The sequence below is a fragment of the Colias eurytheme genome, chromosome 24 (genome assembly GCF_061535395.1).
Source record: "Colias eurytheme isolate Ceu_HAF_F1 chromosome 24, ilColEury1 Martin Lab GWU primary, whole genome shotgun sequence".
NCBI classification, from domain to species: Eukaryota; Metazoa; Arthropoda; class Insecta; order Lepidoptera; family Pieridae; genus Colias; species Colias eurytheme.
Window position 1 is genome coordinate 5,447,407 of NC_143003.1, and position 19,500 is coordinate 5,466,906.

The 19,500-nt window shown below is 33.9% G+C and overlaps 1 protein-coding gene across 2 annotated transcripts; it reads left to right on the forward strand.

The window, feature by feature from the left end:
- The first annotated feature begins 1,008 nt into the window (after positions 1-1,008).
- On the forward strand, positions 1,009-17,678 carry Gat (sodium- and chloride-dependent GABA transporter). 2 transcript variants are annotated; one of them, XM_090115890.1, is made up of 12 exons: positions 1,009-1,058; positions 7,186-7,387; positions 7,711-7,982; positions 9,076-9,177; positions 9,463-9,634; positions 10,061-10,251; positions 10,622-10,802; positions 11,052-11,176; positions 11,400-11,644; positions 12,225-12,428; positions 13,321-13,488; positions 16,792-17,678. In XM_090115890.1, the coding sequence occupies exons 2-12, from the start codon at positions 7,320-7,322 to the stop codon at positions 16,882-16,884; spliced, it is 1,821 nt and encodes a 606-aa protein (XP_089972016.1). In that variant the 5' UTR covers positions 1,009-1,058; positions 7,186-7,319; the 3' UTR covers positions 16,885-17,678. The 2 variants fall into 2 exon arrangements, with proteins under 2 accessions (XP_089972016.1, XP_089972015.1); XM_090115889.1 differs by lacking the exon at positions 1,009-1,058 and adding an exon at positions 4,223-4,478.
- The last annotated feature ends 1,822 nt before the right edge of the window (positions 17,679-19,500 follow it).

The window sequence follows — 19,500 nt, forward strand, 5'->3', positions numbered from 1 at the left end:
TAGGCTATAGCCTTCCTCGATAAATGAGCTATCTAACACTGATATAATTTTTCAAATCGGACCAGTAGTTCCCGAGATTAGCGCGTTCAAACAAACAAACTCTTCAGCTTTATAATATTAGTATAGATTTAATAAAATAAGCTCTGACTCTAACAATTTAAGGGCTAAATTTTACCATAATAACTTGGAACTTAGGGCGTTATGGAATTAATGTTTCAAGTTCATTCTATGTTTGCGATCCTGTGGTGGAAAATTTCGGCGGGAAATCATGAAGCAAGATGGCGGATATTATCCACGCGTCCTTGCAACTTATTACCACCACTACGAAGGACCTTTATAAGAAAAGTGTATCGAAAATTTAGTATTTTTTATAATATACTTACACTTATTTACTTATACATTACATATCATACATTACATAATTGATGATTAAAATTTAAAGTAGCTATGTGCGTTTATAAACGCTACCAACAAAGCGCTCTTAATATTTTTAAATTGATTTATTATTTCATAGACATACTGCTATAAATTTTTGATTTTCACTATAGGTTGGTTTTATAAACAAACAAGAATATATTTAATATCTACATCTATAATTATGTCTGCTTTATGGAAAGACATGAACCGTAATCTACTTTCTTAGTAATTAGTTTCAATCTATCTAAAAAGTTGAAATTCCTTACTCTATCACGCTTCAACAGACAAATTAAAAAGGCTACTAGCAAACTAGGCACCTACTACCTGTTGCTAAATACGAGGCCACGAGCAGCAGATAATTTTTCATCTTAATATGAGGCAAGTAAAACTTAAAACAACCAATATCCTAATCAAAATTTATTAAAAATATCAGAGTTATACACAATTTAAAACACAACAAGGAACGATTTAAAAATCTCATAACAGAGTTCGGAGAAAATTTAGTAGGGCGTACAGAATTTACTGTTTTGTACGCATGCGCGCTGTCCAGGATCTTGCCCTGGGTATTGTCCTTTGTCCACACTCCGTACGACCACAGTGAGCGGATCTGACGTCACTAGGCTCTGGATTTCGGCGGGAAAGTAAGTAGGCTTTACTTCCTTTAAACGTAAATGGCTTACCTACTACTTTAAGCGTAATGGGGAAAAGACGCAAAAAGTGGAATATGTAGGATGATCAACCAGTGATGTTGTTGTTAGGTATTTATTGTCTTTGTGGGAATAACATGAAGCTATTTTCATAACATTTTGATGGATTTTTAACCGATAAGTCGATAACAAACAGAAAAAAGAAATAACGGTAGGTACATTATTTTTTTGACTATTTTACAATAATGTTTTTATCAAAACAGTCAAGCTTTTTTGAGTCATATATTCTTAATTGATAAATAAAGATTTATTTACTTGTTTACAAAATAACATTAGCTATAGGTACAATATTTCTCTCAGTTGAGTGGGTAGTTGATCCGATTCAACCTTCCGTAAAAGCGCCTTTATAGCATCCGATATTTTATTCGATCTTTAATTCGATACGATATCGATTCCTTAGTATAATTGAACTGTACCTTGACTGTTTGCTATTTCATATCTATTTTTTTACCTACATTGTATGAGGACCATTGCTATTACGGATCATAGCTAACATAAAAGTAGTCTAATTTAAATTACGCCTTTAAAATAAACTTCTTGTGATAAATCGCCTCAACCTTGTAGAATGCAACCAATCTAAAGACAGTTAAAAATGTTAAAATTATTATTTTCTTTTCGTGAAAAGAGCCGTGTATTTTTATTGAAAGATGAATGAACAGATTTCAGAAATAAGCCGCTTTTTTCCATTCAACTTGGAGATAAAATAGCGTATCAAAATTTTAAAATCCTGTATACATATTGAGAACACGCAGTAACGTGAAGAGCGGAAAACTTGAATACCTGTATTAATATATTGTACGTTATAGGCACTCAAGAAGGTTTTATATAAAAACCTTCCATCGTATATAAATCCGATATCGTATCGCATAATGTAGATAAGCTTCACGTCAGGGTTCATAAGTGTTACTTAGAATGTAAGCTGAAAGTAAGAAATAAAGATAGGTAGAAGAGATAGTTATGATAATATGTACAATGTTCTTATTTATAAAACTAGATTTCCGCCCGCGGCTTCGCCCGCGTTTTCAAAGGAAAACCCGCATAGTTCCCGTTCCCGTGGGATTTCCGGGATAAAACCTATCCTATGTGTTAATCCAAGTTACCCTCTATATGTGTGCTAAATTTCATTTTAATCGGTTCAGTAGTTTTTACGTGAAAGAGTAACAAACATCCATACATCCATACAAACTTTCGCCTTTATAATAGTATTAAGATGATTACTGATTAGCAAAACTAATCAATTGCAATATATTTGTTTTGAATCCTAATGTATATAATTCATGTACTTCGAAACCTACCTTTTTCTTACTGAAAAGTAAAATCTAGTTACTTAGGTATTTTCAAATTTTCGTGAGCAGACTTTCCGTCTACTTCGATAAAATTTTAGGTAGAGATTGTCTAATCTAAAAATGAACGCCCCTCCACTGTGTTTACGCTCACATTCAAAGTACGTGTATAGACGCAATACACACAAATTGGTCTGCCTCATTGGTCGTTCAGTCCTCCAGTCCCGTCCATGCCCGAACGACAGGACCAGTTGGCCAACTAGTGCATAAATGACGCGATGCACGACAGAACGGACGTGTCATTCCGTACATAGCGCGCTCTCCCCGCCATACAATGCTAGGCACCTGAACTGATCGCCCGATTAGTTGACAAATCAGTGCGCGAGTGTCAAAGTTTGCAGTAGAATCGACGCGCGCACACATATAAAGTGGTTCAATAATTATTTGTCCTCACACATTGAAACAATTAAGTTTAGTGGAGGGGCGTTCATTTTTAGATTAGACAATCTCTACCTAATTTATAAGTTAGAATTTCTTTTAGAAGTGTTTTTGAATTGTTATTATTTTTAGATAATTTTGTTGTCTCTATGTTCTACAAGTAATAAGTATAGTTTACCTACTGAGAATTTTATAAAGCTCTACATACATTGTCTTTTCACGATTCATGATATTCACGTAAATAAAATTAAAATAAAAATAAGTAAAGCTTTTATTAATTCCTTTACTTATCTAATTACAAATTTTATTTGTTGTTCCTGTGGTTAGTATTAACATTATTCTTATTTCTCTATAACAATTCTATTTTTTAAATATTAAATTAAGTGTTAGTTAATTAGAAAGATAGTATGTAATTAAATATAATAAGGACCGCTTTTTGCGGTAAAAGCCTCCTCCAATTTCTTCCACTCATCCCTGTTCTTAGCTAATCTAGTCCAAAGGGCACCTGCGTGATTTTTGATATCATCACTCCATCGTGTGATTGGTCTTCCCCTCTTACGCTTTTTATAAAAAGGTGTCCAATTTATTACCGAATGTGACCATCTGTCATCTCTCAATCTGCACAGGTGACCTCCCATTTCCACTTCAATTTACAGGCATACTTTACTGCATCTTGTCGAGATTTCGTTCTTTTTCTTATATCACTATTTCGTATTCTATCCTTAAGTTTGATATTCACGTAATACTTTACAAATGATTTTGAAGCAGTACCTATAATCCACAAGGAAATAATATATTACTTATATAAAATACACCAACGGTTAACCTCGGCTTCCAAACTAGGGATATCCTGTGTAATAAACAATATTTATCTGTTAAAATAAACGAACCAGGAAATACATAATGTATAATGCTTACAGCTATTTAATTTTCTTTACTAATGAAATCAAAAATAGAAAGTTATGCATGATAGAAACAAGGACAATAACGTCTATAACGACGAATGAAGTCTCATGTCTCATGTACGTACATATTTGAGCTAGATATGAACAAAGTATTTATACTATCTCTACTATTATTTACAAGACATAAGGCAAACAATAATTTCCACACCGAGATAGTAGGAACGCAAAAACTACCCTCCAAAAAAGGAGGGTACTTCCTGTAACCATGGCAACCGTTTTTAAATTCGAAACCCGGTTACCGTATCAGATATTTTTAGCTCCACTTGACGGTGTTGTAGGAAAGGCAGTGGCAACAATCGATCAATTGAACAAACCGGTGCAATGTCATCTAATCGCGCTCCCGCGACTGATCCGACACCATCCGGAGGGTCTAAATTGTCAGCAAACGCTCATAAATTCTTTCAACGACTGACAGTTGTGCGATTCGCATCATCACATGTTCATCCTCTAGCCAGCTATGGCCACTAGAAGCACATTCTCGTTCAAGCATGAGGCGGGACAACACGCACCTGTCAAATTGTCCGCCGCCATCTTGCCTCTGACGTTTGCCGCTGCGTTCAGGAACGCGTTCAGTGAATGTGTATGACGATGTCATTGTGTGTGTTCATTGAATTATAGTGTACGGTGTGTTTCTGTGTGTGCTTTTTTTCTGCTAGATTTAAACGGAGGTGGGTTTTTAATTTAAATTGTGAGTGCGTAATTTCGACGCATTTTTATTTTCACACGGTTTATACGTTTAATATCATATCTACCAATCGGTACTTTGGAAAACTAAAATTTCGTCGTTGGTCTCATAACCGTTTTTAAATGGCATCCAAACGAGACACACAGGTACTGGATAATTATTATATTTCTAAACTGCCTCTATATGCATGTAATACTTAAAAAGACGCATTTATTATTGTAGACGAATTCCGAAGCCATAATCAAAATAATATTTGCATACAGAGCAAATTAAACGCAATTTGTATTACAGATTAAAGAAGAAGTTAACTGCGAAATATAAAAAAAAATCCGCGTTAGCAATTATAGTACCTATCGTGCCTTTACCTTTAACCGCTATTAACTTCCCCACTCTTCTTATTCCTCCCCTACGAGTACCTACGCAGTATTTTCCCATAAACACACATAATAGCGATACTTATTCTTGTAGAAATCAGTTTAGTTACTGAATCAATAAAAAACTTTTATAATATTAAGTGTATATCGCACTTTACTTCTTTCGGTATTAAGATAAATCAAAGCACGTCTAAAAGAAGTCTAGTTGAATACATGTTTGTATTTGAGTTTATTCCTTTGAGGTTCAGCAACTAAACATAAATCTGTCCACGGTATGACGAATGTCTTAAAATATAACCGTTTAACAATACACGGACTGTGATTCAGCAATACAATATTGAATAGAATAATTGTACCAAACCCGCATATCAATCTTTTTGTCAAGTTCATTTTGCTTGCGTTTATCCCATCTTGATAAATTGCTTTTCAAATGGCATCGAGAATAACAGTTTGTATGGGATCAGAAGTGAGATTATTTTTCTTCTAGAAGTAATAATGCAGTAATTAATAGTTAATAGGAAATCTTTCGGTTAAATAAATAAATAGGTATTTGTTTCGAGTTCCGTCCCAAAAATCGCAGTAGAAATAATAACGAGAAATTTCAATTATCGTTTATACTATTCTACGCTTATGTATCTACCTAGCAAAAACGTTTTTATCGATCAATATAATGAACGTAATAACAATTGTAGCAAACTTGAAGAGAGGAAGAGCTTCTCAATTAAATATAGCTCTACATAATATCATAATATTTTTCTTACATTTTAAAATATTTAATTATCCAACCTACTTATTAGTAAAGCAATTTTTCCTCAACAAACAGAAATAGATACATAAATTTCACACACCGTCTTGAATATCGATAAAATGAGAAAGCTGAGCGCGTAAAAATGTAACATAATACACCGAGTATACAGAGACCTGTCAATTCTGCTATTCTTCCTTATCTTCGAGGGCATTTCAATGGAAATCAATAACTCATCTTGAAAAACATCAGGTGCTTCACTGAGTTTTTATTCAGAACACTTATCAATACTTCTCTTGATATTTTTTATTGGTGTTGAAAATTATGAAGACCCATAAAAGGTCTTGTCACTTTATTTTCAACCGTCTTCAAAAAAGGAGATTCTGAATTGGACTGTTATTTTTTGTTACTTTCAACTGCGACTCCGATTTTGATATTTTTTTTTTATTTAAAAGATGTGCCAATAGGACCACCCATTAAAATTTATCTTTTAAGTTTATCTGGTCTGACACTACTTTGAGGGCGTTTTAGTTTTACGTTAAAAAATTATAATTCAAAGCATGATTTATTGTAATATCACGTATTTATTATAAGTCTTGATAAGTTCTAGATTTGCGTGCAATATTTTTCGTAGAAACTTTTCCATTGATGAGAAGACGTTAGTGTACCTAACCCTTTGCAAATCTAGATGAAATGCCAGCAAGCCGTAATAGTTTAGATATGTAAATTTTATACAGATCTATTGTCGCTTTCAGACTTAAAATGTTTATTTTACTTCGTTACTACATTTATCGTTATTTATATTGAGGCGTTAGTATTTAGGTTGTGTTATTCAACAGTTGATATTTAATAATAATATTTACATTTTAGCAAATATAAGCGGTTCATGCATAATAATAAGTACGTAAATGAATAATGAATGAAGGATGGACGATTTAGTTTGAAAAAAAAAACTTTAATAACTCATGTCCCGGAATCACAGACACAATAGAAAATCGTGGACCGATCGGGCCATTCGGGGCTCAATGGGTTAATAAGTATAGCTTTTCGCACGCGGCTTCGCCCGCTTTGTCTGAAACCTAATTAATCTATCTCTTAAAAAACATCAAAATCTGTTTCGCAGTTTTAAAGATTTACCATACTATGTAGTGATGACACTAACTGATGACTAATAAAGTTAAAAGCTCTATTAAATTTATAATATTATTTTGTGTTGAACTCTTACAACTCTCGATAACGTATAGCTAATGCCTGGAAATACAATGAACTCTATTGAATTCATGTTGTATTATCAATTACATACAGACAACACGTAAGAGTTTTAGGGGTATGAGAGACGCTAGATTAAAGTATATGGATAAAGATTATCCCCTAGACTAAAATTTATATTTAGGTACCTAAGTTTCGATCCCACGGCACGAACACAGGTTTCAAAAATTTTAAACCTATGCGGGACCTGAACCTGTGGGTATCGGGAAATCCCCAATATTTGAAAAGTGCATAATTAGGTACAGGTTTTCTTTAAAACCTTTTTCATTTATCAATAAGCTAATTGAAATAAATTGTTACAGGTCTAATTACTAGTCTAGTCCATGTACTTTATAACAATGTTAAAACACTCTCCCTGACTTACAATCTATAAGGTAATATAGCGAGGGAAATTGTAAAGGAAGATTATTAATTAGTAGATTAACAAATAATTAAAATGGACACGAGAAACGACGGACACGGTGACGACATTGAACTGAGCGTTCAAGGAGCGAGCAAACCCAGGTGAGTCTTATTTATATTATAGGTTTTGGGAAGTACACTGTAGAAATGCAATCTACTACGGGTCTAAATTACGTAGGTACGTAGGGTACGTAGGTACTAGGTATAACGTAGGTTATCTCCATTTGTGTCTTTTTTTATACATAACTTAATACAATCACAAACCAATTTAAGTTACCATATTGTATATTTTTCGGAATACTTAAATCATTAAAACAAATTTGTATTTTAACACTGCTTATACTTTATTATTTATTTTCATTGCTTATACAACTTAACTTGGAAATCTAAACAGTATCATTATTTGAATTAAACATTTTTTATAGCGACGTCAAAACAAAATCGGATCTCCCCGAAAGAGGATCATGGGCAAGCAAGTTGGATTTCATCCTCTCCGTAGTGGGTCTCGCGATCGGTTTAGGCAACGTCTGGCGGTTCCCTTACCTGTGCTACAAGAATGGCGGCGGTGCCTTCCTTATCCCCTACTTCTTGACGCTATTCCTCGCTGGGATCCCAATGTTCTTCATGGAATTGGCCATGGGACAGATGCTTACCATCGGCGGCTTGGGAGTGTTTAAGATTGCACCTATATTCAAAGGTAGGTGGAGTTTGGAATCTGTCATCATCAAAGATAAAAAAAATATGTATAATATGTTTATTTTTTTTATATGTACTTATATTTAAAAATTTTGTCAACTTTATTTAAGTCTTTCGAAGAGGCCTCAATTAAGTCATTTTATTGGGGTTATAAAAAAATCGTCGTCAACTAAATAACTGTGAAACGTATACGTACGTAACGTAAACGTGTAACTCTCATGTTATTAAAACATATTAAATTGAATTAAAATTTAATTACTTCATACTTCAAATATTTAAGTAGTTGACCCAACCCACTCAAAAATAAAATTAATTAATGTAACTCGCGACATAATTTGGCCATTTTAACTTTCGATATTAACAATAATTAGGTCAACGAGGGTAATTAAATCCACGTTGTTAAAAAGTAATTGCAGTATGAAATGCAACCGTGCGACACACTATAAAGACCCCTATTAAGGTCTAAGACGATCTCCGGTAGGTAATTTAGACCCATTTTCATCCCTTTGTTTAGTTCGTTACAATGCTTTAACTTTAGCAATTTCAGCTGAAAATTACCGAGCATTTGTATCGCGTTTCATGTTCTTTGTTTATAATTTTGTTATTCTAATCTAGCAATATTAACGTTATTTGCCACTTTATTAACCGACTTCAAAAAAAGGAGGAGGTTATCAATTCGGCCGGTATGTTTTTTTTTATGTATGTACACCGATTACTCCGAGGTTTCTGAACCGATTTACGTGATTCTTTTTTTGTTCGATGCGGGATGGTGTCGAATTGGTCCCATAAAAATTTTATTCGGATAGGCCTAGTAGTTTTTATTTTATGAGCATTTTTGTCTGTATTTGTAAATGTTGCAAGTGCAAGTTTGAAGTCGGTTGTTTTTAACGCAGTTATCACTTGTCTGAAATTGGATTTCGAGATGGCCATTAAGTGGTTATTAATTTTGCCTGTTATTATCACTTTGACGGTGAAAGCACGAATTACTACTACTAACTACTTACGTTTCAATTTTATCTAATAAAGTATATGATAATATTATTGTCTTATATTTTTCTTCTGTATAAAGGTTTAAATTTGCGATATTCTTTTAGGTATCGGATACGCCGCCGCTGTGATGTCCTGCTGGATGAACGTGTACTACATTGTTATCCTGGCTTGGGCAATCTTCTACTTCTTTATGTCGATGCGATCAGGTAATATTCACATTCAATTATCTATATGAGCTATTGCTACCTATTTTCACTAACCCTATTCGATTTTCAGCTTAAAAGTTCACCTAAAAACACTTTTTAATATATTTTCAAGTTATTACTTAATCACGCATGTTTTTATTAATACGCATTGTTTTTACTTTTCGTACAGTCGTATATATGACGAATTTCGACCACTCCTTTATTTACCACTACTATTTACCAGTGTTCACAATTTCTGAAAAAATAGGATCTATTCTCAACATATAAAACTCGTATATTCTACAGACGTGCCATGGCGAAACTGCGACAACTATTGGAACACGGACACGTGCGTGAATCCCTACGACCGTAAGAACCTCACTTGCTGGTCCTCGATGAACATGACCACTTACTGCACGCTCAACGGCAGGAATATCAGCAAAGCTGTGCTTTCTGACCCGGTTAAGGAATTCTGGGAGTAAGTAACTATTGACCGAATATCAGAATACTATCAAATAATTTAAATAGGATATAAACCAACAGTTTCTCTTCTAAATTATACCATAGATCAGTGTTCTAAAATACTAATATAAGTGATTTTGAATGTCCTCCATTTTTTAACACATAATATCAGCATTACATACACGCACGATCTATACTTAACCTTTCGATTTGAATAAGTCCTTACTTATCAATACTCAGTTGGTAAAAACACATAACAATGAATCCTCGTAGTAATCTATTTTTTATTTCATTATTTACCTGTTTTCATCACCTCATCTTCTGTTCCGTTCCATTCCAGCCTTTTAGGACGTCCATTGCAGGACATAGGCCTCCCCCAAAGATTTCCATATTAATTAATAATTCAAATTGTCCATTGATGCTATTCTTTTTACTCCACTAGACGTCGAGCCCTCCAAATCTCAAGCGGCATCGAGCACATCGGCAACATCCGCTGGGAACTGGCAGGAACACTACTCCTCGTGTGGGTTCTTTGCTACTTCTGCATCTGGAAGGGCGTGCGGTGGACCGGCAAAGTGGTGTACTTCACCGCTCTGTTCCCTTACTTCTTGCTTACCGTGCTGCTGATTAGAGGTAAGGCTCTGAAGGAAGATCTGAATTGTACCCATATTCATTAATAAAAATAGTTGAATTTGAATTTGAAGGCTTTCAGGTTTTAAGGAAGATAGGCATAGAACTGTGATATCACACAATAGTGATGAGTGTTTAGAGTTTTAAATCGCTTTGTCAATTTGATTGTATATTGATTACTACATATTCAAGTCAGTATAATTGTAAAAACACTTCAACCTATGTATAAATGATTTTTATTATAAAGATGAGTAGAATATTATGTTTTCGAAACAGATACTTTAAATCGTATTGTATCGTGTTTTGCTAGAACTGAATTCCTGTGGTTTTTCATAACATTATTTGCAATATTTCTAATTACATTTCTTTCCAGGAATAACCTTGCCCGGAGCGATGGAAGGCATCAAGTTCTACATAATGCCGAACATGTCAAAACTTATGGAATCCGAAGTGTGGATAGATGCTGTAACGCAGATCTTCTTCTCGTATGGTCTGGGTCTGGGAACTCTGGTTGCCCTTGGCAGTTATAACAAGTTCACTAATAATGTGTACAAGTAAGTTACGAATATATGCAGATAAATCAAATTAATAATTATTCGATTGAAGTCTCTTAATGGATTTCTTAGTACCTTATTAATTACCATTTAAGTCAATATATTGAATTCTATAGGTACATTTGCATATCACCATTAAATTATTGACTTATCCTGTATTAAAATGTGTACCAGTCAATTGTAAGTCCACCTCCTATAAAAAATTCAAATAATTTGCATTAGTGTCCTAATACTAAGATATATTTTCAGAGATGCTCTGATAGTCTGCACTGTAAACTCCAGTACGTCCATGTTCGCCGGTTTTGTGATATTCTCTGTGGTTGGATTCATGGCCCACGAACAACAACGACCAGTTGATGAAGTAGCTGCTTCAGGTATTTTATCATCATCATCATCATCAACATTTTCTAAGAGATGCCCATTTTTCTAAATCAGCATCATTTAACTAAATGAAATTGAACGAAGAATTAGCAAGATCTATATTGCACAATTTGTATACACGCAGACTTTAAAATGTTTATAAAATTTATAACGTATAATATCTACAGAAACGTTACAAACTACAATTCCATCTACTAATTATAACACTGCTTACAGGTCCCGGCTTAGCTTTCCTGGCGTATCCATCAGCTGTGCTCCAACTCCCAGGAGCCCCTCTCTGGTCTTGTCTCTTCTTCTTCATGTTGCTCCTCATTGGTCTGGACAGCCAGTTCTGTACCATGGAAGGTTTCATTACCGCTGTTATTGACGAGTGGCCCAAACTTCTTAGACGGAGGAAGGAAATATTCATTGCTATCACTTGCGTCATCTCTTATTTGGTCGGACTGTCGTGTATTTCTGAGGTAAGATTGGTATTCTGTTCAGTAAAGCGCGTCACACACGGTGAAGATACTATAATATTTTATCTTAAGATACTGTAATCCTGTTACAAATGACTCGAAATTTTGTGAGTCATTTGTAACAGGATGGCGGTTCTACAGGGGTCTTAGTACGCAATGACAAAAAGAAAAATGATGGTCAGAACGCTGATACCGGATGCGTTAAGATACTGTAATATAAAATATTACAGTATCTTAAGATAAAATATTATAATATCTTCACCGTGTGTGACGCGCTTAACTCTTGATTCTAGTGAAAAAGTTTTAAGATTTTGATTCCAGTATAAAATATGTAGTATACAAACTTAAGGTCATCACACATTTTCAAATAGAGAGTTGAAGTTCGAATTCAGTAGCAATTTTTTTCTGCTGAGTTAAATTTAATCTTTGTTTACACCCTAATTAAAAGTGTACGCATATTGAAATCATGACATTATTTTATTTTAGCTGAATCTTTTTCAAGAAGTTTATATCTTATTAGTTTATTACCATTAATAAGACAAACTTATCCCTATCGAATGATGAATAAAATCTCTCTTCCCAGGGTGGTATGTACGTATTCCAAATCTTGGACTCGTACGCCGTATCTGGCTTCTGTCTGTTGTTCCTCATCTTCTTCGAATGCGTCTCCATCTCTTGGGCGTTTGGGGTTAACCGCTTCTACGACGGCATCAAGGAGATGATCGGCTACTACCCCACCATTTGGTGGAAGTTCTGCTGGGTTGGCTTCACGCCTGCTATTTGTATTGTGAGTATCAAAAATACTATTTTTTTCTATATAATAAATTCTACCTCAAAAAATGTTAACTGGTGTTTTATAAATTATGGCTTTTCTACGAATTTTCCTTCTTGAGCAATTAATGAACTATTTAGTTTGGATTGATAAAAAGTAGAAAATATTAGGAATTATTTGAATGCCTAAATTTTAACGCGCAAAAAGTTTTTATCACGCACAATAATATCTATATAGGTATGTACTTGGGTACCTGTGCTCTTACGAATCTAACAAATAATGGGTCAATCATTCATTTGAATAGATGCGCTATTGTAAGCTATTAAAATGTCCATTGTGTTGTTTTTAAATCGACATTCCTAGAAAATGACTACTTAATAGCTGGTAATCGGATGATAAAAGTTGTATTTGTAAATATAACGTTTTTGAAATTAGACATGAGAGCTTTTTCCACAAAATCATCGAAAATTTAACCAAAGTACTTAATTATTCCTTATTTCCAATTTCACCAATCGCCATTCTTATTATTTGTCATTTTACAAACAGCCGGTTTCACAGCTTCTAGAAGCTGTAAAGCTACACAATATTTTATCACATTCTAATCCAATTCTTTTGTTTGTGTTATTTCTGGTTGTGCTTGTTATTATTTTATATGTATCAAAAAAAATTAGTTGTTTGTAAAGTAGGTTTACGATCGAGATGTTTACGTGATAACGTCTTATTGGTGGCAGCGCTCGAGATGAGACGGGAGATCGGTCCGTCTCTCTCTCGTTATACCTGCGATCGCGCTCGTGAGGTTTTGGTGTGACACAAGTTTCTGAACATGTCACCCGACTAAAACGATTTTAAAAACGTTATCACGTTAAAAACACAATCAATTTTCCTAGTATACAAACCTTATCCGCAGAGCGTATTCATCTTCAACCTGGTGCAATGGACCCCAATAAAGTACATGAACTACGAGTACCCGTGGTGGTCGCACGCGTTCGGCTGGTTCACTGCGCTGTCCTCCATGCTGTGCATCCCGGGGTACATGCTGTATCTGTGGAGGGTCACCCCGGGTACTGCTATGGAGGTATTTATTTATTTATTTTTATTTTTTATTTTATTTTTACATACATAGATTCCTTACAGATATTTGTATTACAATATTTATAATTAACTTTAACAAAACAATACGCCAATAAAAAGGAATACCAATAATAAGACAATTAATGTAGGTACGTAAAGCTGGCGATGAAAAATTAGCGAAATTAAAAAAAAACAACACCAGAATTTGTTGCTTATTTGTTGCTAATTAGTTGCTATAATGACGATTTTGTTGCTCAACCCGTTCGCTGAAAATCAGCAACAGTTCTAGCTTAACGTTAAGGTAACGTGCAGAAATCGGAAAAAGGGATGGATCGTTGCAAAAATGCAGATGAATTTGTTGCTAATTTGTTGCTGCATAAAAACAGTGAAAATTTTGAATTTTTTTCATTGGCGCCAAAAATAACACTGGCCACGTCAACTTAATTGTCGATTTTCGGTAGTGAAACATAAAAAAAAATTTGTTGCTCCTCACATCGTTCACTGGCAAAGTGTACAGAGCCAGCAACAAAATAGAAACCGGAAGTAGAGTTAATTTTGAAACCGGTTTGCTAGAAAATCGTCCACGCCAGCTTAACTGTCGATTTTCGGTAGTGAAACATAAAAAAAAATTTGTTGCTCCTCACATCGTTCACCGGCACAGTGTACAGAGCCAGCAACAAAATAGAAACCGGAAGTAGAGTTAATTTTGAAACCGGTTTGCTAGAAAATCGTCCACGCCAGCTTAACTGTCGATTTTCAGTAGTGAAACATAAAAAAAATTTGTTGCTCCTCACATCGTTCACCGGCACAGTGTACAGAGCCAGCAACAAAATAGAAACCGGAGGTAGAGTTAATTTTGAAACCGGTTTGCTAGAATATCGTCCACGCCAGCTTAACTGTCGATTTTCGGTAGTGAAACATAAAAAAATAATTTGTTGCTCCTCACATCGTTCACTGGCACAGTGTACAGAGCCAGCAACAAAATAGAAACCGGAAGTAGAGTTAATTTTGAAACCGGTTTGCTAGAAAATCGTCCACGCCAGCTTAACTGTCGATTTTCGGTAGTGAAACATAAAAAAAAATTTGTTGCTCCTCACATCGTTCACCGGCACAGTGTACAGAGCCAGCAACAAAATAGAAACCGGAAGTAGAGTTAATTTTGAAACCGGTTTTCTAGAAAATCGTCCACGCCAGTTTACTGTCGATTTTCGGTAGTGAAACATAAAAAAAAATTTGTTGCTCCTCACATCGTTCACCGGCACAGTGTACAGAGCCAGCAACAAAATAGAAACCGGAAGTAGAGTTAATTTTGAAACCGGTTTGCTAGAATATCGTCCACGCCAGCTTAAGCTGGCTCTACTTCCGGTTTCTATTTTGTTGCTGGCTCTGTACACTGTGCCAGTGAACGATGTGAGGAGCAACAAATTATTTTTTTATGTTTCACTACCGAAAATCGACAGTTAAGCTGGCGTGGACGATATTCTAGCAAACCGGTTTCAAAATTAACTCTACTTCCGGTTTCTATTTTGTTGCTGGCTCTGTACACTGTGCCGGTGAACGATGTGAGGAGCAACAAATTTTATTTTTAAGTTTCACTACCGAAAATCGACAGTTAAGCTGGCGTGGACGATTTTCTAGCAAACCGGTTTCAAAATTAACTCTACTTCCGGTTTCTATTTTGTTGCTGGCTCTGTACACTGTGTCGGTGAACGATGTGAGGAGCAACAATTTTTTTTTTATGTTTCACTACCGAAAATCGACAGTTAAGCTGGCGTGGACGATTTTCTAGCAAACCGGTTTCAAAATTAACTCTACTTCCGGTTTCTATTTTGTTGCTGGCTCTGTACACTGTGCCAGTGAACGATGTGAGGAGCAACAAATTATTTTTTTATGTTTCACTACCGAAAATCGACAGTTAAGCTGGCGTGGACGATATTCTAGCAAACCGGTTTCAAAATTAACTCTACCTCCGGTTTCTATTTTGTTGCTGGCTCTGTACACTGTGCCGGTGAACGATGTGAGGAGCAACAAATTTTTTTTTATGTTTCACTACCGAAAATCGACAGTTAAGCTGGCGTGGACGATTTTCTAGCAAACCGGTTTCAAAATTAACTCTACTTCCGGTTTCTATTTTGTTGCTGGCTCTGTACACTGTGCCGGTGAACGATGTGAGGAGCAACAATTTTTTTTTTATGTTTCACTACCGAAAATCGACAGTTAAGCTGGCGTGGACGATTTTCTAGAAAACCGGTTTCAAAATTAACTCTACTTCCGGTTTCTATTTTGTTGCTGGCTCTGTACACTGTGCCGGTGAACGATGTGAGGAGCAACAAATTTTTTTTTATGTTTCACTACCGAAAATCGACAGTTAAGCTGGCGTGGACGATTTTCTAGCAAACCGGTTTCAAAATTAACTCTACTTCCGGTTTCTATTTTGTTGCTGGCTCTGTACACTTTGCCAGTGAACGATGTGAGGAGCAACAAATTTTTTTTTATGTTTCACTACCGAAAATCGACAATTAAGTTGACGTGGCCAGTGTTATTTTTGGCGCCAATGAAAAAAATTCAAAATTTTCACTGTTTTTATGCAGCAACAAATTAGCAACAAATTCATCTGCATTTTTGCAACGATCCATCCCTTTTTCCGATTTCTGCACGCTACCTTAACGTTAAGCTAGAACTGTTGCTGATTTTCAGCGAACGGGTTGAGCAACAAAATCGTCATTATAGCAACTAATTAGCAACAAATAAGCAACAAATTCTGGTGTTGTTTTTTTTTAATTTCGCTAATTTTTCATCGCCAGCTTTACGTACCTAATGTGACAGTAGTTTTACATTAATTATAACAATGATAAAGTGGAAAAAATTATTATTTTTTTTTTTTTGGACATGATTTATTTATTTATTTATTACACTTCATATATTAAAAATACTAGTGTAATTGTTTATGTACAAACATGAATGGACAAAGCAAAAAAAGAACTTTCACAAAAAGTCATCATTGGTACAAAAGACGGCCTTGTTGCAATCTCTACCGGGCAATCTTTACTAATGATAATCTCTATAATCTACCATTAGTAAATCCTCTGTATATAGTGTTAAATCTTTCATAAGGTCTACTATTTATTCCTAAATTGATATTAAATCCTCTATTAATTACTACCTATTAAAATGCAATTGATTTACCACTTCGTAGTAAATCAATCTATGTGTATGTAATTTATTCTGATTTTGCGCTCTCGCCTATAAATTAATACAAAAATCGAGACCTTTTTTATTTATTCTAAATTAAAATACTTATTTACAGAAATTCCACACGATCGTCCGCATCCCGGAAGATGTGCCAGCTCTACGCACTAAGATGCAAGCAGAGGAGCAAGCCAAACACGGCAAAGCCTAAACATGATCTCAAACGAGATTCCACTTTACTTGCAAACAAAACGCACAACGCATTAATTTTGTGCCAAATATTTAAAAGTATTTATCCGCAGTATTATTTATCATTAATTAATTTGTTTAATCAATAGTGTCGTTATTATTTGAGCTGTATAATTGGCGTGCCAAAATTATTTAGCCGTATAATCAACGTGCTATAAATGATTATATAATAATTATATAAGTCGTATACTCGACGTGCCATAATTATTTAAACTGTATAACTGGCGTGCCAAATAATTATTAGCCTGTATAATCGGCGTGTTATTAATAATTATTTAAGCCGCATACTCAAGATGACATTATTAAATATTAAGTCGTATAATCGACGTGCCATTATTATTATTAATTATAATTAAGTTTCGTTCTGGGTGCGTCGCGACGCGTTCATGTATGTTTGTTTTACGCTATATTTTCAAGTTAAGTTTACAATGCGATTTAATTAGGTAATTAAAGTTAACTATATATTATCGTCTTCCATTTAGGATGCTTTAAGTGTACTTTACGCGTAGTAACTTGTAGTATTATTTGCATAATCGATTTATACTTATCAAATAATATTCAATATATTTTCCAAGTTTTTGTCTATTATAGCTGTAGTAATGGAGTATTTTAGTAGATATTAAATATTTTTCAGCTTATAATTAGAGTATATAGCGTAATTTTATCTAAATGTTGTATTGTGTATAATGACGCCACAGGACACGTCTTAATATAGTCATTTTTAAATCAATGTCTGTTACAAAACAAATTTTAAAGATTGTTCACTTTGTATCGCATGCATTTCGTCGATTTCACATTTATTGTTCATTGTATATTTCTGTTCATAACTTTGTTTAACACTAAGAATTATTACCAACATATCGTAGTTTAAGAAATGTTACTTTGGTTTTATGGCTTTAATAGGTTTATGATTTAGTTAAGTTGATTTGATTATTTTGATCAATTTTAGTTGTAAATGCATTTATAAAAATGTTTATTAGATACGTAATACTCTGTGTTCTATCCGAGACCAAAGATTTTCCACAAATTTACATTTCTTGAAAACTTTACAATGTACTGTATTTTTATACCAAAAAAACGTAAATTCTTGGCCTAACCTATTTACATTATTTTTCGATTCTATCTATAAATCAAATATTAGTAGTTTTTACTCACATATATATTTAATAAAACTTTTATCGATGCAACAACAGAAGTGTGTGGATTTCAAAAAACTAAGTGTTTGTCTGTAATCTATAATAAATAATCATTATAAATGTTTAACGAGTCAATTTCTATAAAAAGTGAACATTCGTAGATGTATGGCGTTTTACAAACAATTATTGCAATTATTATAATCGATTACATATTATTAAACGATTGTGTACCCCAAATGTAGCGAAAATATTTATTATATTAAATACTTATTAAATATTAAAAAATATTTTACCAATATCTTGATTATAGCAGAATATATCTACAATAATGATTAAAAGTACTATATCCTTGTATTTATACATAATTATAAAGAATAGTACAATTATTAATCTGAGTTAAAAACGCATAATAAATAATAATGCTCTCTTAAAAGTTATTAAAGTGAAACTTTTATTACATCGTCTCAAACTTTTTGGTCTGTGTAGCGCATGTCGCGTGTATCGCGGCTGCCGAGTAGGTATACCTACTCGGCAGCCGACCGACACGCGACATGCGCTACACAAAGCAGTGTTCGGAACCGTTCGAACAGTTTCACTTTTACCGTGGTTTCATAAAACCACACAACATTTTTAAAATATATTCAGCTCTTTCAAAATATAATTTGACATATAACCCATACATATTATTAAATAACATAATTATTTCGTTACAATGTGATTATTAATTATAATTATAACATCCAGGTTACCGTTATTATGTGAGAGATTGTAAAAATAATGTTGTTTATCAATGAATGTCAAATATTTATGTAGCTTAAGGAGTAATCACTTCATTAAATGTTTATAAAATAATACTTGTTTTATTTTATTGGATACAAGCCCCTCGTACAGATTTCCTTAACCTTGACAAACCTTGGCATTTATTGAATAAATGCACCTGGCCTATTAAAAATTTAGTTGAGATGCCAATGAAATAAAATACTATTATAATATTATTATAATTTCCGTAACTTTGAGCACAGAACTGTGATAGAACGAACGAGTCTATATGATTAAAAAAAAAAGATTTTACCAGCGCGAGCGTTAGCTACTATTAAGTATTCTGTGCTTTTACATTGCAATTAAAAACATTATTATAAAACTATACATGATTTTCAGTATGTAATTACAGTGTATATACATAATAGTGGAACCTGTGAGTGGAACCAATTTAATAGGCAACATTTGACGTCTATCATTTTGTCTTTGTAGGGAGGTAAACTAAAAATATCGAATTTACTTTAATTAGTAAGTGTATTAATCGATACGGACTTGTAACATTTGTCAATCGGACTTAAAACATATGGCAATTTTAAAATTCATCAGACAAATTCCTGTCCAAGTAATATATTTTCTTTCGTAAATTTAAGGAGCATAATTAACCAAGTATCTACATCAAGATC